The 23956-nt window shown below is 40.2% G+C and overlaps 1 protein-coding gene across 2 annotated transcripts in view; it reads right to left on the reverse strand.

Moving 5' to 3' along the window:
• Positions 1–23956, reverse strand: part of LOC135263214 (glutamate receptor ionotropic, kainate 4-like) — a 308654-nt gene that overhangs the window by 111148 nt on the left and 173550 nt on the right. For both annotated transcript variants that reach the window (XM_064350945.1, XM_064350944.1), the window contains exon 4: positions 3737–3901. In XM_064350945.1, coding sequence (XP_064207015.1) covers positions 3737–3901 — 165 coding nt within the window. The remainder of the gene's footprint in view (positions 1–3736; positions 3902–23956) is intronic.

Genomic DNA, 23956 nt, shown 5'->3' on the forward strand with positions numbered 1-23956 from the left:
ACAAGGCGGAAATAAGACCACTGTGGCCTCTTCAGATTGTACCTGGACTAAATATCACTACTCTGCAAGGCACTCCCAATCTAGGATTTCTCTTATCATTTGAGTCCTTCTGATTTGTTCCTGTAGCGCTCTCATGTTACACTTGTGTCTCCATCCAGCACTTATATTGCACTCATATTGTTATCTTAATCATGTAGCTTGTCGTCATACCTCCTAGCTTGACCATAACCTTCTGACCTAGCCTATGCTTACTGTGTGAACTAGACTTGATGTGTTCATGGATACGAATAATTGTTACATAATGAGTATTGCATCTTATCGGACCTGTGTTTTGTAGATGTTCCAATGACCTTTGATATGCACTTGTTGTACGTTGCTATAAGTAAAAGTATATGCCAAAATAAATGTTATATGATAACCATAACACAAATCTGAGGACAGCATCAATTGTGACCACAACACAGATCCTCGCTATGGTGAATAAAAATTTTTTTAAAAACCTGAGTAAAATTATCCACTGAAGTCTCAAACACGAACACAACCACCACAACTGCCGCTCAGATAGACATTCAGTCCAAAGAACAAGGTTCAGACTAACTCCGGTGAATCCAGAATAAATGACCACTCCCCCAGGGTGGCCCGCTCCACAACTTTTGGTTCCCCCTAATATCCCATTTGGTGTTACTTCCTTTTATATTTTTCAAGTCTGTGCATTTGTTCATAAAACTGTAGTTCTTAATCCTACTTGCTGGTATCTGTCTTGAGACTACACTTCCCCCCTAGGGAATTTCTGCACTTCGATTTCCTTTTTTTTGCACTTGTGTATTGTCACTCTGGAGAAGTGCATCTGCTAATTGCCAGTAAAGTAATGTCAAGTAAGGCAAATCTAGCTGAATAGGCATGTATGGGATTTATTTTATATATTTGTTTATTGTCAATGTAATACATAGCGTAATAGCTTGTTAATGTAAATGTCAAACTGTAGACTGCTCTTAGCACAACAGCTAATCAGTACTCGAAGGAGAGATAAACTTATCATCATTTGGAGAAGTACAATATGAAATTGATGCACATAATTTAATCTCTATCTTAGGTTTGCATATCGGCACAATGGAGATTGGAATTTGCCATGTTATTTGCGGCTCCAGGTCACACTAGCAGCATTAATTAAAGTTTACCAAAAAAGGGGGTTTTCCCAAGTATTCTGTGGAGACCTTCACAATTCACTTCATTTTCATATAGTCTCTTCCTGAATATTCCCTTAAGAGATGTAAATTACTTCTATACTATAGCAGGAGCAGGTTCATGCCAGGCCTTATTGTGCTTAAAGCCTACCACTCTCAAAGGTTGAGTTTAATTCAAAATAACACATAAATTATCATATGTGCCCAAAAACTTATTTTAAAACCTGTCCTCCCCCCCAAAATCTATAAACCATGGTGATACAAAAGTAGCACAGAGAAAAAAAAATCAAATGACTACTTTGTTTGAATAATCAATAATCAATAACAAAATAATCAATGTGTTTTCTGGAGCTGTCTAACATCTGAAATGTCAAACTCAGTCACGATAATATACATACAGCTGAATATTTATAATAATAATAATATGCTGTCACAAAGGAAGCACAAATATTTAATGAATTTACTGCTCTGTGGTCAGTCTTGGGCTTTTGGGCTGAGATTGTGCAGCTACTGGGAGTCAATCCCCATCCCAAGGAACCAAATACAGTGAGAAAGAGCAGCGAGCGAGGAGAGAGGTGGTTCCATTATATTCTTGCATTGATTTGTTACGGGAAGAAGCACGCTCCTTTCTCATTAATGCAATTACTCACCATCATTTAATGACGTGAGTAGTTTATGGAGTTGCTGAAATGAGTTGTTGAAATGGGGAATGTTCCCGGACTCCGCGATGACCACTATTGACTGAATGTTCCTTCTGTCAACAGATTGTTCTGCACTCAGCTGACGGAATCAATTTCCTTTGTTCTCAGCAACAGGTTCTCCTGCATTCCTGCATGTCCACAGACTCTATAGCTTTAAAGAGATGGGACACCTGTGGCATTCTGCTGTATCTTCACCCACCAGATAAAACCAAACCAACTGGGCCGCACTCTTTCTACTGTTCTGTCATAGTTGGAATTGGGGTGAGGAAAAAATAAAAAGCAGAGGTATTAAGGTTAGCACAGTCCAATTCGTGACATTTAATTTCTGATGAAGGCAGTTGTGCAGATTCTGTGGAAATCCCAGCTTTATAGCTCTTCGCTTATTGTAAAATATGACCTGACATTATGAAAGAACGCAATCTACTTTCAAATGTTCAAGTTTATCGGGTCTGGTTGTGACAGCACAATGCAGGGTCCAAAGTCTCATTCACAATGCAGAAGACTTGAAACATCACTACAAGCAGAAGGCAAGCTCATTTTTGTACCCGACAATGATTGACAAGCCCACAAAAGAAGTGTGGGGAGATTAGACAAGTTCTTCAGAGCTGCTCAGGGTCTATCTGTTTGGGATGTATGGGAGGATGTAGGCAGAACACCTGTACCCACTGAGTATCCATTGTACATATTTAACAGAAGAAAGGTATTCCTGGCTCTCTTTCAGACTTGGCATCCTTATTTTATACATTTAGCTTATTGATGTACACAGCACTTTTTTTGTTTTACAAATCCCCCCCCCCCCCCCCCACCCTGTAGTAGAACACTTTTACTTTTTTGTTTTAATGGTGTTAACCATTCTGTAACTCATCATGTTCTCTAATTCACTGGAAGCGTTTTCCACTCATCATGCTCATCACGCTCTGATTTGCTGAAAGCTTTCTTCCCTCCTTGTGTATGGCAGGCTAAGTCTCCCCGTCTCCCACCAGTCCAAATTGTGGACAGTTCTTAACATTCTGAAGTTTCCCACAAAAGGAAAGAACCACACACCAAGAGTAAAACTGCCCACCCTTTCAGTATTCTACTTCTACAGGAACAATGGGAGCAGACTATTTATGTCTGAATTATTTATCTGAATGCGAGATGTTCTCAGACTGGCCAATCTAGCACACTTGTGATATACTATTCATTGACACAGACGGATATATTTACTGCAGCAATTTAGGTTAAGTACCTCACTCAAGGCCACAACAGCAGTACTCCACCTGGCAATTAAGCCTGCAACCTTTGAGTTGCATGCCCAGTTCCTTGATCACTACTGCAACTAGCCATCTTATTTGATAAAGATTCAAATATTTAAACAAATACTGCCATTAGTCGCATGGTCAAGAGAGCAATGCCTTAATTTTAACATAAATGCAGGGAAATAAACAGGAAATCCTTGTGATTAGCATGCTTCCACACCACTCCCTGTGTTAAACAATAAAATGCATTTTTTTTAAATCACAACCCATTAATGTTATCTTCCATATTACCTTCTGCTGCCAACGTGATCAACTGGCATTGGTTTGATTTATGTTGCGTCCTTCAGAAACATATACATGACAAGGACTGGAATCTGATCGATGCTTAAGGGCCAATCCAAAGACCTGCTTCAAAGTCATACTGAATTACCCAATCACAGCATGAACACACAGTGTAACATTCACACCAAGCGTAATAAGTGATGCCTCCAGGAATGATCTGGGATCAGAATCCATGGCCTGGCTATCACATTTACTGTTCAGCGGCCAAGAAAGAGAGCCACTCCCCTCACTGAGCCCTGCCCTGGCCCCGCCCCCTGTTACAGCCACTTACTGGTTTCGCCTGTCTCATACTCGCTGTCCCTCAGTAGCTCAAAGATGTCCACCTCCAGCTTGCCCGTAGTGGAACGGTTGCTGGCCCGGTTGATGCCCTCTTTGGCCAATGTGATGGCCAGACGCTCCCCCCGGCTGCACTCCATGGGGTCATCCAAAATGGCAGCTGAGGAAGCCAAGAGGATAGGTCAGAGGTTTTGAAACATCAAGGGATATATTGGATTTTATATGTTAATATGTATAAAAATAACTGACTTGTTTGCACACTCAAGGATATGAATCATTGTGTTTCAGATATTAGTACATTGCTGAAGAACTACTCTCATCTTTCTGGGAAACATCTGGCCAATCAGCCAGGTCATTAAGCCCTGTGAAAGAAAGATTTCTCTCTGACTGAAATAGAAATCTACAAAAGACTGTTTCACAAAACAAAGTGCAGTAACAAAATTACTGCTTTCAAGCCGTGTACATTTGTTGTAAGGAAAACACTCTGGCAAAACCTTCATCTAAAACAATGGTACCCATTTGAATGATTATGCTGTACTGTGACTCGAGCTGCGCACCACTCTTTAAAAAAAAAAAAAAAAACTGAATAAACCTTATGCTGCAAAATGAACACAAACCAGCGGGAGACAGGTGCCATGTTTTATTCTGAGCTCGTATTAGTGATTTCAGATTTCAGGTCGAAGGACGTGGAGTGTCTGCACTGCAGAGCCTCTACCCACGAGCAAGACGTAAGCGGGTTTGGAAAAAGTTCCAGGACACAAATAACTGCCGTGAACATGTTCTCATCCAAATTTTCATGGTTAACAAGTAGTTTTTACTAAATCAGGCCTAGTTTGTGTTATTACAGCTTCTCCGTGCACTTCAAATGAAAGTATTTCAACCAATAAATTGAATATATCTTGTGGTTCTGTTTTTAATTCCCAAAATAAAATGGCTACTATTGAACCCCTCTGACTACAGGCATAATCCGAGTCTCTTCTGATAGGTAACCCTTGGGAGTTTGTTTTCCAAGTGCCAGAATTACTACGAATTACTCAAAGTAAGAGAAGCTCAGACAGAGTGTAAGTAGAAACTTTTTCTTGCCAAAAAGAATTGTTATTTTTTATCACGATAAGGATACCTGGACTGTGATTCAAATGACTACTACTGTGTTTCCAGAACACAGAGAAGGTAAGGAATCATCATTATGATTGGGCCTTTGTTATGTCCACTCACATTACATAATAAAGAAGAACCGTTATTGCTATAAGATTGGGATCGTAAAATAGTTTATAGAGATAGAATTATGAGTTTTAACACTTTAAAACAGTACATTGTATTGCCTGATTTAAAATTTTACTGTAAAAAAATGCAATGAATACAAATAAACTTCTTTGATTAAATTTGATGCAGTATTGCTGGCTAGGTAGCGATGGATTTAGCGTTAGCTGGTTGCAATAACAAAGTTGAAAAAGGCAAGAAATTTTGTGATACTCCACAGCCAAATACTCAATTTTATTTTGAACCAAATATTATTTCTGCTGCAGCACATTTCACTCATAAAATTTGTCGACAAAGCAGCTGCAAGTAACTAAGTTACCTAACTAGTAGCTACTTAGTTACTTGATTATTTATTTCTGTTTGCACCACATATATCTCAACCAATCATTTTCTATTAGCTAGCTACCTTAAGTATCCTGGCAGTATCTCTGTTCTAGTCTTATCAGAGACCACTCCGCCTGCGTGCAGTGAAATTTGGAGTGGCCGATTTGAGAGCTTGGGCCAGTCAGAGAAACCTGATTTTTTACTTTAATTGAAATCAGTCATGTATATCAGACGATTGATATCAAACTAATGTTTGCCAAGTATTCCTTGCTCAAAATTGAGGAATAAGCACCATAGCACTCACATTGAATGCATCCCATTGCCTCCCCTTTCGCAATCAACATTCCACAAGTACAACATTGGAACTAAAAAAACTATGCCACCATGTAAACATTATACCTGCAGCAGGTCAGACAAGGACTCAAAAGGACTAAGCCCCGGTCGAAGAAACTCTAGGCCCCGCCCTAGTACAAACGAGTGGCAAAGGAGTGCTTAATTACAAGTTTTTAATAAAGATGCTGTAGAGGTGGCACAATATAGCCAGGGGCTTGGCTGTCTTTTCACTCCAATGAAGATGTTACTAAATCAGGAGCCACAATTAGAGGAGTCATTCTGAATGCAGGGGGGCTGTAGCAAAGCAATTAATGACAGTTAACAACATTACAACACGATTACGGTTCCTGCAATTAAAGGAAATGCAATTAAAGGCTGCACCAAGAAAGGTACATATTAGGTTTCTGCTTCTCCAAATACAGCTGTTGCTCCTTGAGGTGTGGGCAAGGAGTAAACGTGGTAAACACAATACTGTTTTCATTGCCACATAACTTTCTGTAGAGAGTGTAGGAACAACGTTTTTTTGCCTGATTTTATCATGATTTTACTGATTTGCTGTTCTTTTAATGTGAACCACTGCAGGGGCCCTGGTGGGGTTCTGTAAGATGCTGGTTTTCTTGCTGTATACATGCAGCACCGCCTGCATTCTGTTGTACATTTACTGTAATTTGCTTTAATCGGCTCTCATCTGTGGTGATAAATTGCGGTACCCCTGCAAAGCATTCTTCTAAAAATTCAGAAGATAAGTGTGCTCTGCCTTCCCCTTCTCCTCCCCTCCCTTCCCCCTTCTCTCCCTCCCTCCTTTTTTTCAATGTCTTTGGAAAATTGCTTTCTGTTCCTGCAGCGTGAGCAGTGACTGAAAGATCAGAAGCGCTACCGCTCTCATACGCCCTTTTACACTCTCACCACGGGGGGAGGGAGCAATGGGGAGGAAAGCTGGAGGATGGAGCCCTGGTCACATGCAATTCTAAAGGGCCTCCAGTGAAACTCCCATGCACAGCCTCCTCCTTAAGGATAAGGGTGAAGGAGTGTGACAGGTACTGGGGAGAGGGAGGGAGCAGAAGAGTGCTCTTTTAATGTTGTAGCCAGGTACAAGTGTAGCGTATACTATGTAGTGCAGTGGTGCAGTGAAGGGGATTCTGTAATGCAGCGGTTAGTGTGCTGGACTTGAGGGTCAGAGATTTCATTTCCTGTCAAGACGATTCCATTGCATCTCAGAGCCAGAACATTGCTGATGTTAGCTCTCAGCTGCATTTTTGGGTCTATGTCTACAATTGCCTACACGACCTGCAATAAACATAATAATGGCATAATTGTCTTTTCAAAAATGTATTTACTTGACAAAAGATATTATCAAGTGAAAGTAAAGAGCATTAGCAGGTGGCCATGCATACCTTTGATATGTATTAAATAGTGCTACAAAAGACACAATTTGGTATGTATCATGACACAGTTCTAGATGCAGGATGTATCATGTAATGTATACTAATTTCATATCACTAAATGTATGGTAACGCTTTACACATCACAATCTAAAATGTGATAATCTACTTCAAAGTAGCAAAATAGAGACATGAAGGCATAAAATGAAAAATCATCATTACATTAGTTTGTGTATTTCATTCAAACATTGAAAATTAATCATGTGTACTGGGGACTTAGTTATGAACTGAAAAGAAATGGGATTTAAAAAATGAACAAACAACGTCATATTAGCAATCAAAATCAGGATCACGAATTGTTCATCTACATTTTGCACAGATTTTAGAGCACTACTTTTAGCCATCAAAATGGTAAACTAATTGACCAGTTACCGTGTTCTTGTGTGCATGGACACAAGTACACCTTGACATATTTGTCTGGCTTGCAAATTTTGCCTGCCCACCTAGTCTTGGATTGACAGCAGATCCTGAGGCTAATTTGTGTCTTTGGTATATAATGTTAGTTGTTTCATAGCTAGCAAGATAAGAAGCAAGCTATTTAGGTAGTTGGTTATGATGGTGTTATGCTAGCCACCTGGACACCATTATTATTTTCTTTAGAAAAGTTTTCCCAACAAGTTCTAGCATGGAAAAGGTGTGCAATATGCTGGCCTGGTTCTAGCCCTGTAGGGGATGAGCCAGTCTGGCTTCCGGCTAGTTGAATAAAAAAAACAACTAGCCGGAATTAAGGATAGATCCAGCCCTTGGTTCACCTCAGAGTTAACAAACTTATTTCAATCCATGGACCCTGGCTAGACACTCAGGAAACCTTGGTCTTCGGCTTACTTTTAGACAATTAAGGAATGATGACACATCATCAGTGAGGAGAGCCATGTCTGAATACTATATTGATTCTTTTGCCAGCTCCTAATGCAAACTACAATAATATAATAGACATATAATGCCATGTCATTGCCTGTCCATGTCAATTCTGCCACTGCTTTAGTATCTGGTCAAAGGTCATATGTACAGCTTTTAATAAGCATTTCACCTATATCACATATAATGCATGTGAACCAAACATGCAGGGGCCCTCTTCCCTGTGAGATAAGGGCTCTCCGTTTTGGGAGCCTCTCCTTGGTAACTCTCTGTCCTTTTTACAACTAGAGAGGTTGCAGATGCACTTCTGACAATAAGCCCCAGGTCCTGATGAGAATAACCTGGACTCATTTTTTTTTCTAAAACTTGTTGCCCCTCTGATTGCTGAGATTGTTGCACATGTTTTTAACCAATCAACGGTGTCGGGACTTATCCCTGAAGTGTGGAAAAGTACTCATCTGTTGCCTCTAGCATCATTTAAATAATTATCAGGCATTTTTCAAATTGCCATGACTGGCTAAACTTCTTGAGTCCTCAATTCATTCTCCAATTGTTTTGTTGGAGTCACTCTTTCCTTAGCTGCAATCAGTCTGGGTTCATGGCAAAGCATAGCACCATCACTGCCATGTGCTTAGTCTTGAGTGGTATTGTGTCTGCTTTAGACACAAAGCCTTATTGAGTTTTCTAAGACCTTCAATACAGTTGACCATTCCATGTTGTTACACAAACGGTCACTAATTGGATTAGACGCTGAAGCACAAAATCGGTTTCACAAATGACCTCTCAGACAGATCACAGTGTGTGAAAGTGGGTAACATATCGTTTTTACAGTTGCCATAGGGTCAAGGGTCCATGCTGGGTCTGGTGCTATGCTGTTCTCTATTTATATCAATGACATTGTTAAATTTTTAAATGGCTGTAATTTTCATTTTTATGCAGGTGATACAGTTCTCAATTGCTTTCCCCACTCTATTCCCTTGGCTGTTGGGAAACTGTACAGCTTGCTTTTGTTGCTTTGCAAAAGGCAATCATAAATCTTAAACTTGCTGTAAATAGTGAGACATCAAAGCACATTCTGTTTACTAGATCAAAAAAAATTATTATGACAATCTCTGGATATTCACTCTAGATGGTACTCCTATTGAAAGTGCCCCATTATAAATACTTCGGCATTTGGATTGATAATAAATTAACTTTTAAGTTCCACATAAACTATCTGGTCAAATAAAGCTGCAGGTGAACCTTGGCTTCTTATATAGGAACAGAACTTGCGTCCCCATGTTCACCAGCAAGAAGTTAATTGAATCCGCTTTTCTTTCTGTCCTTGATTAAGGGGATGTCATTTATAGACATCCAGCTTGTTGTAACCCTAGATGCTGTTTATTATGGTACTCATTACTGTGTCCTGTATTAAAAAGTTGGGTGGCCCTCAAGCTTCTCCAAGCTCCTCAAATTTGTTCTGACCTGGGCAAAACTACTACCAAATTTTAAGCCCCGCAAAGTCTGGATGTATTACACAAGGAACTGAAACTTGACACTGTTTTAACTCTTGGTAATTTTAAGTCTCTGATCTCAACCTTAGTTACAATGGAGTGTACGGATTTTAATAATTGTCCTTGTCAAGTTTTATTACTTATGATATTTATTTATATGTATTAATTGTTACTGTTATACTTTTTATTTGATTTGTTTATTTTGAAATGACTTTTACTTTTTTATTATTGCTATTTTAATTGTATTTTAATTGTAATCTCGGCACCATTGTAAAAGAGGGCTCGTTCTCTCAATGTGTCCTCTGAGAATTAAATAAAGGTTGATTGGTGGATTGATTTAAAAGGGGTCATTTTCTAATCTTTGCAAAAAACAAATAAGATTTAGATTATGGCTGTTAGATTATTGAGTAGAAGAAAATGTAATGTCTTTGCATAATCTAGCTCCACTCCTTGCTGTTACCCATCACATATGCAAGAAACTTCAAGCCAATTCGAGAGGGGAATGATGTCATGGAGTCACCAGACCCTAGCTTCTCAGCAACTCTTTGCAGACTGTTTGTATCATTAGAGCCTTGATTAATATATTTGCATATCTAGATTTGATTTCCAGTTGGAGTGAATCATGCCGTGTCTACAAGAACCCCGTTAAGACCATCTGTTAATGTTTACACCAAGAAAATTGTCAAAGCTAAAACAGCTACTGACATATTCCAATGGCAATATATGACAGGATAAATATTTTCATGCCTCACAATAGAGATGGAGGATTGAAGCTTCCATGAACCCAGAAAAGGGCGAGCTAGTGTGAATATGAACCAATCCCAGTGTCTTGCCAAGGAGAAGAAATATTTTTATTGATTGGCTCCAGGTGATTGGCAGAATTTTCCCACAGAAACCACACAATGATTTAAGGATCAATAACAATAATGATTTCTTAGTTGAGGGTCAAAAACCAGCATTTTGTCTGTAAGAGAAGATATAAGAAAGCAGGTAGGAAAGCCTCCATGTTCAAAAGTTTCCTCAACAGTAACCCCCTTTGCATTAACATGGGTTCGGTGGCACAATCGATATGAACAGAAACATTCTGCGGACGTTTGCTGCTGAATAATGTGTTCCTGTCAAACGCGCGTAACACTTGGGTAGTTCTAGACGTGAATTTCAACAGAAACCGCCTACCTTTGTAAATTTTGTTGGTTTTTTGTTTTTACAGGGCAATTGTTGGTTTATTTATGAGGCATCTGCCTACTTTTAACATATATTTATAGATCATTTTGCGATGTGACTGGACATAATACCACGAAAATATCCGGAATATGTGATAATGGTTTATACAAATGTGTAATCTCTTTGCAATGCAATTAATGAGAAATGGTTTGTGATTTGGCTATTCTATGTAAATACCCAAATTATGTGATGATCCATCATGCAATTAAGTGGATTCTACTATATTATCGTTAACATACACTGTTCTTCCCGATAATGTGCAGACTGAACTGAGAAATAAAATTCTGAAAAGCCTTTTAAGTTGCTACAACGTAAGCGAGTGAAAAAACAGTACAAGCATTCTTTGAGTGAATGCACAAAAACAACTTCAATACATTAAGTCAAAAGGTTAATATTGTACCCAAAGTTTTGAGTGACAAAAATTACATTTCAATATTGCAATTTCAAATAAAACAATTCTTGAAGAATGGCTCTTATGTGTTCAGTATATGCTATATTTCCCCTAATTCTGGCACTTAAAATGTGTAACCCTTCAATAAATATTTAAATTCCAATTTCATTTTCATATTTATAGCCTACATTTCAATGCATTGTAGTGGTCTTTTAATGACCAGAATGTCACATTGCAAATGTAGCAAAAATATAGGAAGATGGCACGTAAAGTTGATGCTGGAACAATCACCACCTAAGCCCTATTTTGACCCAGGAAAAAACTTGGCAACCAAACCCCCACCACACCCTTAGTACTTATCAACCTAGTCTCTTTTACAAATGCGCCGTAGTTGCAATAATGCATGAAGTAAAAGATTTTCCAAAAATGAACTGGACACGCACTAATTTGCCAGTGATCTGTGTTACTGCTAGCCTTAGACAATTTTACCTTGACTGCAAAAATAGGGCCCTTGTTTTGTGATGATACTGCAATGCACTTGAATTAATTTGAATAATTATGAACCGGATTCAATATGTACTCTGATATGGGCAGTTATCTGAGCTAAGTTGTTAATGAGAGGATAATTAGTAACACAACTGTTGTATTCCTGCTACCTTTATCTTTTTGTCAGTATAGTAATAGACAAGCATATTCTGGGATGTACCAAGGATGGTTTTTCAACCACAAAAGTAACACTTATTAAATATATTCCATACATGTCAATAATAACAGTAGACTGTAAGGCATAACATTTTAATTTGGGTAAAAGCCAATTAATAATCCACAAACAACTTTGGGTATATATTTTTTTCCGTCCCATGTATCATAAATTAGACCCTTGGATATATATTAGACCAGTTCCTTATATTAGTGGCTCTTAATGCTGCAAGTAAGGCCTTTGGAGAGCTTTTAACACTGTTCCAAAAAATAGAAGTTCCTCATGTTGGATGAAAGACAGTTGGATAATTCAACCTGGATTAAAACAACCATACTGAAATAAAAAATATAAAGGTTAACTATTATATGCTGTGCAGTGCATTTATTGAGATTTAAGACCTTTTTTCAACTGCAATTATGGCCTCATCAAAGTCCAGGCTGGGCTTCTGCAATTTACAGAGTCATTTCCTTTAGCTATATGGCTTTGAAAGCAGCCTTTGATATTTTCCAGTCCGAACAAATGATTTAATATAATGCAAGCCGTTCCGAGTATTTTTCATATGCCTCAGTTCTAATTTATTTGTTCTCACTGGAAATCATTTCCCTCACATTAGAAATATCATATTACAGAATGTACAATTGCTTGTCATTTTGCATGTGCATGCAAATCTCAGCTGATTAAACTATGCCACAGGCTAATTAGAGGCAATGCTGGATGAGTGAGCAGAGCATATTTTAGACTATATTAATGTTTTATTCTAGCCTTTTCAAACACAATGCATACAGTAAAAAAGATAGATCTGAAGGAGTGATCAATACAGTAATGTAGTTTCATTAGAACAAGAGCCTTTTTACGCTACACCCTCCATTTTCTCCCCAATTCGGAATTCTCAATCATATATAGCCAGGCTCATGCTGCAATATTCACAGTCAATAGAGGAGAGTGTGTAGACAAGCAAGTGATGTCGCCAGATGCTTCTTTTCACACCGCAGCCCTCAAGCCAAGCTTGTGCAGACATGAGTCAAACGAAGACACTTCTTGTGCATTTCTTGCAGATCGTGGATGACCAGCAGGGGTCATCTAGAGAGCATCAAGAAGTGGATCTACGTGAGTGTACCCTACCGAACCTTGGGCAAAAAAATACACAAAAAACATTTACCTCTAATCATAATCATAATTTTTTACACTAAAATATATCCCAGAGAAAATTGATGGAAACACGCATTTCTGTTCCTCAAACAGCGAATGGTTGTGCACCATGGTGTCTTCTCCCTCCACAGAACCTAGGATGTCATTCTCTAATGAGACATGTGAAAGCAAGCAGCATAGCTTCAGTCTTCGATCACAGCTGCAGATCTGAATGGGTGTATGGTTGCGAAGCTGTGCATGGAAGTGTGTGCTGCGTGTATGTTCCCAGGGAGACCACGGAAGAAATGATGATGATGGTGACGACCAGTGTTTTAATGTTAATTATTGCTGGCATATCTCTCTCTCTCGCCCTGTGTTTTGCACATGTTTTCAGATTTCAAGAAAGTTAAATGTACCCTTAACATGTTAAATATATCCTTCTTTTTAATTTTTTCATCTGGTAATCTGGGAAGGAATGGTTCATTTTCCTTGTGGCCCTCATGAGTTACTGTATTGTTTCTGTATATTTCTTCAGTTTGGATCAAAGAGAAATACTTAATCCAGCCCAGGTTAAAATAAAGGTTAAAAAAAACAATATATTCCAACATACTTTAAGTATGGATTACATGAACTTCAGTTTACTTCAAGCACACAAAGGTATTAAATAGCACACTAGAATTAAATTTCTTTGCATGTTATTTTTTCACAGGGGTGGAAAGACAAGATGATGGTGGACTGAAGCCAGGGTAGATATTAGACTCTTTGGTCATTCCTAAATAAATTGCAAAATACCATGTGAATAGGCAGGTGAGTTCAGGACTCGTGTATTCAAATGGATATCAATCTAGGAGTCCTCTATGAAAAAGCAATGTGCTTATATTAATATGACCTATTCCCTTCTGTATCTTTATCAGCAAGTTGCATTTGAGCTTTATGGTCTTCATGGTTGAATATTTAAAGTCCCAATTCGACTGAGGGATCTGACAAGACAAGACAGATATATTTAATTTCATTCATTTTCACATGGACCTCTAGCACATTCAATTCATTGTGGTGAATTTTGTTTTTGTATGTGAAATAATGTAGGTTTGCTGTAGGGTTTGAACACTTGCAACCAAGAAATCTTTGTTTTGTATGTACTCTGTCAAAGTGAAATATGCACTGGCAAAAACGTCAAAGTCCAGGAAATTTAAAGCCTTCCAGACATTTGTGGTTGGTAAAACGTATACATAAACATTAGTAGGATGGAGCCTAAATCATTACAATTTTAAATATTCATTGCAGTTATTTTGTATCAAAAGCACAGCGATTTATAATTGTCATCACCCCAAATCACCCTCTAGCAGAAAGCAACGATTTCAATCAGAACCGCAACAAGAAGCAGCCTGCAGGAGAAAAAGGCTGATTTACACCAGGAGCAGGGCGGACGCCGAGTGGAATTTGCTTCCTTTCAGCGCCTATGCTAGTTGATTACAGCTTTTTTTTTTTTTTGATACCAGCCGTGCAACTCACCACACTTTTAATGCCAGGTTGACTCTCTTTCTGAGTGGAGTTTGCATGTTCTCCCTGTGTCTGTGTGGGTTTCCTCCGGGTACTCCAGTTTCCTCCCACAGTCCAAAGACACGCAGGTTAGAGGATCATTGGAGATACATTTCTCCTACGTCTGAGTGTGTGAGTGAATGGTGTGTGTGCCCTGCAATGGACTGGCGACCTGTGCAGGGTATATCCCTGCCTCTCGCCCAATGCATGCTGGGATAGGCTCCAACACCCCCCGTGATCCTGACTAGGTTTAATGGGTTAGTCAATGGGTGGATGGATGGATATAAATACGCCATTTTTTAAGGTGCCAAAACTTTATGAACTTGAACAGCCATTGCTATTTTGTTGTCTTGTTAAATGCATTATTATGTGCTGCAGGCTAAAGCATCATCAACAGGCATATTAACCATGGTGAATAGCTGATTTTTTCATCTTCATGCAGTAAGAGGTGATTCCTCTTTAGTTAGGAGAAAAATGTGTTTCGATAAATGACTAAAGATAGAGGATTATGACAGTGTCTTTTGCTGAGAAAAGGTTTACAGGCACTGAATGAATAGTGTTTTTAACTTAATTCACCCTCTTGGGCAAAGCATATCAAGAAAAAAATCAATATATATAGAAAGTGCTGGATAGAGCACACTCATCTTTTATCTAAGGTTTTCTTTATAATTTTGGTTTCATCATGTAGAAATCACAGCACTTTTTATAACTCGTCTCCCCATGTCAATGCATCAAAACATTTGGGGCAAATGGCATCACTGTCGTTTTTGAGAAGTTAGATATGTTCAATTGCGTCCTTAGTGCAAGTATAAGAGAGCTTTCAGTATTTCACTTTGATTCTAGCCTTTTGGAGTCTGTTATTGGAATTTGTCAAGAGTCGTGCCAATGAAAGTCAAGGAAGCTATTATAAGGCTGAGAAATAAGGAAAAAAACAGTCTGAGACTGAGGCCAAACCTTAGGCTAACCAAAATCAACTGGAACATCATTAAGAAGAAAGAGAGCACTTGTGAGCTCAGAAATGCCATCACCATGAAACAAGTGTCTTGGCCTCATCTGTCCAAAAGACCCTCTTCCAGAACTCTGCAGGCTCTTTTAGGTACTTCTTAGCAAACTGTAACCTGGCTATCCTGCTTTTGTAGTTCTGTTTGTGAAGTCCTCAGTGAACAGTAGTCACTGCCACATCCATGCCGGCTTCCTGGCCTACCAGGCCTTCCCATCAATTGGCCTACCAGGCCCTTTGCTCACCAATGCACTCTTAATTCTCAATGATGTTCCTTTGGCATATGTCACTGACAGATTTCTTCTTATTTCTCAACCTCACAATGGCTTCCTTGGCACAACTCTGGACTAGATACTGAAAGCTCTCTTATACATGTACTAAGGAAACTGAACACACCTGACTAATAGGAAAAACCTGGGAGGCCTGTTATGATGATTTGAAATGGGGGGCGAACGCTGTTTTTTGGATTTGTAATCAATTCTTTGACAGAGCAAAAAAATTAATATATAAAAATAAAGTCTTTTTCTTTCTCCCAAACGTTATGGAGCTCATTGTATACGTATGATCATTTCTGTTTTCAAAATTCTGTTGCTACATATTATTCAACAGCCCTGCTTATCCTGCACACAAGAATAGACATGAGCAGAATTTTAATAATTTGTAAGACAAACTGAAATTATTTTGGACAACTTCACTGGAAAAAAAAGACTAATAAATAAATAAATACACTTATTTAATACACAAATTAAATGCAAATTATAGACATATGCTATCAGTAAATATCCAAACATCTAAATACACAGTGTATATAGATATTTGGATTTTTACTGATAACACTTTTCTACAATGTTGATTTAGTTCATCCATAGTTTACTTTTTCATAAGGTGTTTGGTTTCCTTTACATAACCATTGACAACAATACACACCTACAGTAAGCCAATAACAGCCCGGAGAGAAGGCACTACAGTCAGTATGTCATCCTTTAAAGTGAGCACGCACAGTGCTGTACCCAGGAGGCGTCCGTGGGCGCGGCGCATCAGAAAACGCATATGTTTTACGATGTACTGCATGAAGGCAAGATTACAAAAAAATAAAAACCATGATTAAAGCGTCGCATCTCATCAAAACCAACACAGCAGGAAATGTACTAATTAAGATCAGACGTGTCAATACTGGCAAGATCCCAAACCACCATCTTCAGAAATTCCATCTGAATTAATTACCGGCACCATGGGCAGAACTTTGGAAGGTTCTGGAATGTTGCATAATTTTTAGAGGGCTGGCTCTGACCGGCTGACCTGCCGTTCAGAGCATTCAGGGCAGCCAGGAGGAGCCTCTGTGGGGTGAGTCTGAAGGTACCCCCCACCGCGCTCCAGCTTCCCCCACACGCGCCCTCGGGGAAAATCGGCTCCCCGTTGCCGCACGCGTTCCCGGCACAAACAGCAGAGCCCTGCCGTAATCCCGGGCTCATCTCCAGGAGTTTACTCCGCTGCAGGCTTGTTTGCCCTCATTTGTCTCCCTAAGTGGGATCTTGCCATTCAGTTTATAAAGTAAGCCTTTCTTTGGAGGGCTGCCAGCGTGTTGGAGGGGGTATCGGCGGCTCCGTCTCATTTCTCATTTACATTCAAAACTCAGAAAGTTTAGCGATTTGGCGCTCGCTGACATCAAAGGCTGTAAAATGTGGAATATTCACAGGGGAACACAGATGAAGAACATCTGAAAAAGAGAAGATCTCATGGACACGAGTTTGCACTGACATGCTGGGAAGGGACTGTAGGGCTATGGCCCAGTGATACGTGGGTGGAGGAGCCAGAGTGGAGGGGTTGCAGGTGGCAGTCTCATTAATTGCCAGTATTTACTCTAGAAAGATTATTTCTTCAGTTATCTTTGCAGCACAAACATGGTGTTGACCCCTAGAATACCAAGAGTGGTGCTACACTTTAGATGATGGGCAAAGACAATAATAATCACAACTAACATTACTATAGCCTTTAATTGGTAGCTAGTACTGCTAATTTATTAAAGTCACAGTAATTCTAAATCAAACTAGTAAAAGCAGGTCACTAGCCATTAAGCCTTGCAGAAGAAAATTGTTCAAGCAATTCATACAATTATTTAGTCAAACACATGACAACCTAAGGAAACAATCAGGAGGATAATATTACGTAATGTACAGTACTTTCCATCATAATATTTGGACAGTTAGAGTGAAAGCTATGATCACAGCTAATGTCGCTGAAGATACATTCGGGTCATCTCTTAAAATAAGCACTGTCACTTCATTTCAGCTGTGTTTGTTCAAATTAATATACCGAGCTAAATTTAAACAGGAATAGATTGAGTTCATTAACTATGGCTGATTGTCATTGCCTGCGGTCTGGTTTCAAGCCAACTGCACCCACTTTAATGTGAAGCCTTGGCCTGCAACAGTATATCCTGGCACACAGTGTGAAAAGAAAGCCAGCCAAGCGACCCCAGCCTGACCAAGCTCGGCATGGACAATGTGTAAGGGGTGCTGCCCCCCTGCCTTCCCAATTTCTGTGGTCACAATTACGGAACCTGATTATGGAACTAATCAAATATGAATGTCTTTCAAATAGTAAATGTCACTTTCATATAATGCATCATTAAACAGGATAATACACACATCTTTGTGATCCAAACAAACATGCACAGAATATGTAATTAATAAATCATAAGTCATCGGTGTAATGGCTTTTTCTGAAATGGAAATGACTGTTGGGAATTAGAGAGGTTAGCCTGCCGTTGGTTCTGGCTTTGTAGATGAGTTGCATAAGTCCAGCGCTATCCGCCTGGATCAGCAAATATGCAAATGACACCACATTAAAAAGATTTAACTTTTCAACAGTGCTGCTATAAGCACAAACAGACGCTGCCACCTGTGGACTATCGCTTGCCTTGGTAAAGGGCTAAATTGCTGTTGTCCTCTAATTGTCATTCAGAGGCAAAGGTGGCAAAGATGCTTTACAGAGAAACAGAAGAAAAACTGTCCAGCAATATTGGAGGTGATTCTGGATATATATAACATTCATATATTACAATATAATTCACAAAAGTCACAATTAAATTATGTACTAGGACTTTCCTCATATATTGAGGATATGACAGAAATAACTGGTGTTGCAGGTAATCAGTTTCTTACCATATGGCCTCATAGAGCTGTTTTCAATAAAATCTAAGAAAAAAGGGAGCACTCAGTCATTATAAGTCTGATCTCCACTGAAATGAAGTATATATATATTTTAAAAGTCAACAATTGACATTGTCTGTGAGCAATGCATTGACTAGCTGATAGGCACAGACACTGTTCTCTATGCTCTAAAGCTCCACTAGTTTGCCCTTGGCGGCTGATGCCTGCGAAGCCTTGTCTTTGTGGATCGGAGGATGCTTAAGCCGGGTGCCTGCCCTCTCCCTCTCCCTCTCTCCAGGCCGCTCCACAGCCGGATGGAACCCGAGAGATTGGTCGGCGGTATCTCGCTCGGGCTCCCGATTCTCCACATTAATCTTGGGGAAGGAGTATGGCGCATCTCCTCCGCCTGCTCCTCTCCTCTACAGTAAAGGTGCCCCCGGGGTGCTTTTGACTTATTAAACTGGGTTTGGAGGCGAGTGCGTCTCCAACACACAGCTGGATGCGACTTCGGGAAGCAAAAGGAATGCCTCCGACGCAGCTTGTAATGTAATGTAATCTCCCGAATCCCTGTTGTCTGTATCATATTTCTAAAGGAAACCACAGAACACCTTTTATACGAGTAAAAAAAAAAAAAAACTCATTTATTCACCACAGGCACATAACCGCTTTCCAAACAAGCACAAAAAACACTGGTGGAGCAATGTAGTTTGCAATAAATCTGGCCGTGGTTTTCTGCTTTCACGCGGTATACACATAGCTGTGCATACAGCATGCATGCAAATGCCATTCCTAAATTTGTTCTCACATAGTTTTCTCTTGTGATGCTTTTTATTTTAATTTACCGTATCTTTTCTCCACAAACTTTGTACTTCACATGCAGTACTGTACCATAGGATATGCTACCTAGCCATAAGTCAGCCACAAGTACATGTCTGTGGTATTTTAAAGCCTAAACATGCATAGCTCGGGTCTACAAGTACCAGAGCCTGATGCGAACATACACACTGCTTTCCCAAATAAGTTAAATTGTGGATATGTCTCTGTCTCACCTCAGATATAGGTCACCTAAAGCTACAATGGGCCGGCAGCAATTTGACATGACCTTAGGCAGCAAAAGCTGGGAGCCATAATGGTGCCTAATACTGTGAGCACCAACCCAGCAGTGTTCTCTGTGCTGGCCCCGCCAGGAGGGGCATTTAAAAAAATACAGCTGAAAAAGTGCATCCTTTGATGTCCTGTGGGTGAATTTTCTGTAGTATTACATGTAGGAAACTCTAGGGAGTGAGAGAGCAGGAGAGCTGGCCACCTGTGATCGATCTCCCATTGAGGTTCAGGGCACATTATTGTTTCCAGAGACCATGTCCATGAAGAGAAAATCCCACCTCCAATCAGAAATACAGGATTTCTTTGGCAAATGCAAAGGCAAATGCACAATGACTGCAGACATTTGGCAACGTCAATCTGATGCTGTGCTCCCATGGGAACATAACACACATAAGATCATGTAAGAACAAATGCAGAGGCGGGAGCAGGGCATTCAGCCCTCTAATGCTCGCCGTTTGCATCTCACCCCTGGCCACTTGCCTTCTCCGGCAGATTGTTCCGCACATTAGCAGCCCTCTGTATGCTTTCATACGTCAGACTCATATTTCACTTAATAAACCAGTTTCCACCTGTGTTATGGCATCACCCACTGAGGGAACGCTTCCGTTGGCAGGGCGTTTCCCAGCCTCATCGCGGTGTGCGGCGACTTCGCTGGTGGATACGGTGAATGCGGTCGGCCTGTACTACAGTAGCTGCGCATAAAATGTAGTCCTCCAGGGCTGTGGCTGCACAGCTCGACTGTGACTGTGAAATAACAATAACAAACAGGCGGCAGCACGTGCCTCGGAGGACGCAGAGGCAGCACCGTGCTCTCCCGGAGGAAACTGCAGCGATGGCACGGTGCGAATGCGCTGGGCAACGATAACGGAAAGACTTCGGCCCGTAAGTGTGGGGCTCAACCTGTACTCATGGGGAAATGGCCACCATTGACTGAGCCACGCAGTAGCCCAGCAAGCATTTTCTTACTTGTTCATGGCAATTCCCAAAAATTGTAAAAATGAGAAAAAAATATATAGGGCCATTCATTGATATGTAATTTAAAAAATGTAATGCCTGCTCTTTGAAGACACATTGGTGTCTGGCCTGTATGACTACATAGGGCTTATAATCCGTCTGACCACTCTGGATTAATGATGTTATCGCCCTCTAATGCAATGGGAATTTGTCCTAGTCACTTACGATTACTAACCCGTCCTGCATAGACAAAGCTATCAGGTGGTTCCCACTTCATCAGCTAAATACCCCACAAGTGATTGCTGTCCCATTATACCTACAGGGTCAGCAGTTTAGCCCTGCCCCTTAACTGGTGGCACAGGAGCATGCTGGGAAAGGGGGCAAGGAAGGGATGCACAGCCACTGATGAGAGAGAAGCTTTTATAGGATAGTTTTATTACCCATTGTGTAAATGCCTGAACCTGTGGGACTAAGCAAGCACCTGAAATACGCAGGATAAATGGGATGACAGTGGAGGATGACTGACATCAATCTAGATTTTTGTCCCTGTTGTATTCTGTTGAAATAAGTTGCATATGTGCAACTATATTAAAAGCGCCTTGGTTTTTAAAAATTTTTTATTTTCACTCAGTTTTACTGTTCTTATTTAAAGCAATACAATTATGGGTCTGATGGGTGGCTCATTATGCTCCAGGTTGTGGATTGGCACCGCAGTCTGGTATCAAATCTAGACCATACAGGCGTCAACTGACGTGTGCAACACGCTATTGGCTGTAGCCTCACGCAGGGATGGAGAGGTTCAGTCTTCTGGGTTGGCCGTGCCTCATCGCTCACCAGCAACCCCTGCTGGTCATTTTGGCCTCCCTGTCTGTGCACGCTCGAGCTGCGCAATCGAAAGAAGCAGGGGTTCGACATCACGTGATCCTGGAGAAAGCATGCTTGTCTGAGCTCTCCTGAAAGTGTAGCGGAGGTTGTAACAATGAGCACAGCTTTTCTGAATACAAATGGGCATTCCAAATTGAGTGGAAAATGCTGAAAAGCATTCAGAAAATTGAGGAGAAAATCAAAGAGCGGTTGGCTGTTTCATGTGGCAGCACACTCTCTGTCTCAGCTTTTTACATGGATATTCCCAGGAGAGGGGGAAATAAGAAAAAAAAAAATATTGTTGTGGGAAAACAGTTGTGGTGCACTTGACAAAAAAAACAACAAAAACTGATTAATGTTCAAACGTTAGAGCAGGGCCTGTTGAGTGTGTGTGTGTGTGTGTGTGCATATGAATGCGACTCGACTCAATGTGAGGCAGCACGTATGTAGTGGCAACTGCAATGCAAAATGAACACATTATCAGTTTACACACAAACATGTGTGTATGTGTGTGTGTGATAGAGAAAGAGAGAGAAATATTGAATGAGAGAGATATCTTTGAGCACGTACAATGCAAAGACATCATATTGTGAGTGCTCCCTCCCTTTCCCTGTGATTTTAGTGATGACAGGCTCCATATTCTTGGTCCCGCCCCCTTCCATTGTGTAAATAAAAGGCTTAGCCCGTGGGACTGAGCAAGCACCTGAAATATACAGGATAAATGGGCTGACGGTGGGGGATGACTGACACTCAATCACACAGGGAATCTGTCAGTTCGAACAGTGCACAACCCTGGCAAATGGTCAAACAAAAGACAGAAACTTCAAATGAAAAATACATTAAAAGCAGAGAAAAATGAAGGGACGGTGACAGACACTAAGAGAACAATGTCTGAATTTGAAAACTTCTTAAGAATGATGTCTAAATTTGAAAACCTCTTAAAGTGACTGCTGCCTCGCAGTCCTACATTAGCTTCTTTCCAGAGTGACTGTTGCTTGCATGCAGCTGTCAGTCTGGTTTAGTGCCGAGTGCTTGAAAGCAGTCATACAGAACCGCCTATTTAACGTGCATAGGAGACTGTGTATAGGTGGCACAGTTTTTTCCAGTGTTTAGAAAGCTGTATTTAGAAAGAATGTATGTTTGTGTGCATGGCTCTGTAGTGGATGGATTTTACCTTTCTTTACCTTAATTTAGATACTGCCTTCTGGGTCAGTTAGCCACAGTGGTGCAGTTTCCCTGGTCTCCCTTACACCTGGTTGCAATGGATCAGCAACTGAGTTCTATTAGAGCCCAGTACCATGGTTTCAAAACTGGGGGTTAGGTACCAGCGGCACTTCATGAGAAGGATTGGGGTGGGTCATACGATATGACATTGTTTGCTTTCCACTGACACAAATCAAATTACATACTGCACTAGACAATTCTATTCCACATGTAGTCGTTTATGACAAGCTCGAAATATTTAAATTCAATATTGAAACATTCATTTGAAAGAAAAAGTTTGTGAACCCTTAAGACTTTCTGGATTAATTACTCATTAAATGTGGCCTGATCTTCATCGAAGTCACAATAATATAAAAACACAATCTGCTTAAACTAATACAGTAACAAAAAAACTGAATGCAGCATTTAAACATTCACAGTCTACGGTTGGGAAAAGTATGTGAACTTCTAGGCTAATGACTTCTCCAAAAGCTAATTGGATTCAGGTGTTCCAATCAATGAGATGAGATTGAAGGTGAGGGTTGGAGGTTCTGTGCCCTACAAAAAAGGCACAGAGTTTGGGTACAGACAGTCTGCTCTTCTCAAGAAACATCTGTTCATATCAACTATGCCCTGATCAAAACAACTTTCAGAAAACCTTAGAAGAAGAAGAACTGTAGAGATGCATAAAGGCTAGAAAAGTATTTATAAAGGCCTGGGTGTTCATCAATCCACAATAAGACAGGTTGTATACAAATGGAGGAAATTTTGTTGCCCGTAGTAGTGGGCATCCTGCAAAGATCATAGCAAGAGTGCAGCATGCACTACTGACAGAGGTCAAAAAGTACCCTAGGGTAACTCAAAGGACCTGCAGAAATCTTTTGAACCTGTTAAAATCACTAGACTAGAATGGTATTCATATGAGGACACCATAGAGGAAACCACTGCTCACCAAAAAACATTGCTGTCTCAAATTTGAAAAAGACCACCTGAGAGAATAGGGAGAGCACGCAAAAACCCCACACAGAAAGGCCCAGGCCAGGATTCGAACCCAGGACCTTCTTGCAGTGAGGCGACAGTGCTTTTTCTAGGATTTGCTTCTGCAATCAGGCGAAAAGTGTCTTCAAGCAAGCAAGAAACCAGACAGACAGAATAACAGCCATGGTTTTTCAGCATAAAACAGACTTCAGAGCAGAACTATTGTTTGTGTAAATTACACATCAACTTTCTAATAATTCCTATCTTT

Source organism: Anguilla rostrata, chromosome 9 (genome assembly GCF_018555375.3).
Source record: "Anguilla rostrata isolate EN2019 chromosome 9, ASM1855537v3, whole genome shotgun sequence".
Lineage (NCBI taxonomy): Eukaryota > Metazoa > Chordata > Actinopteri > Anguilliformes > Anguillidae > Anguilla > Anguilla rostrata.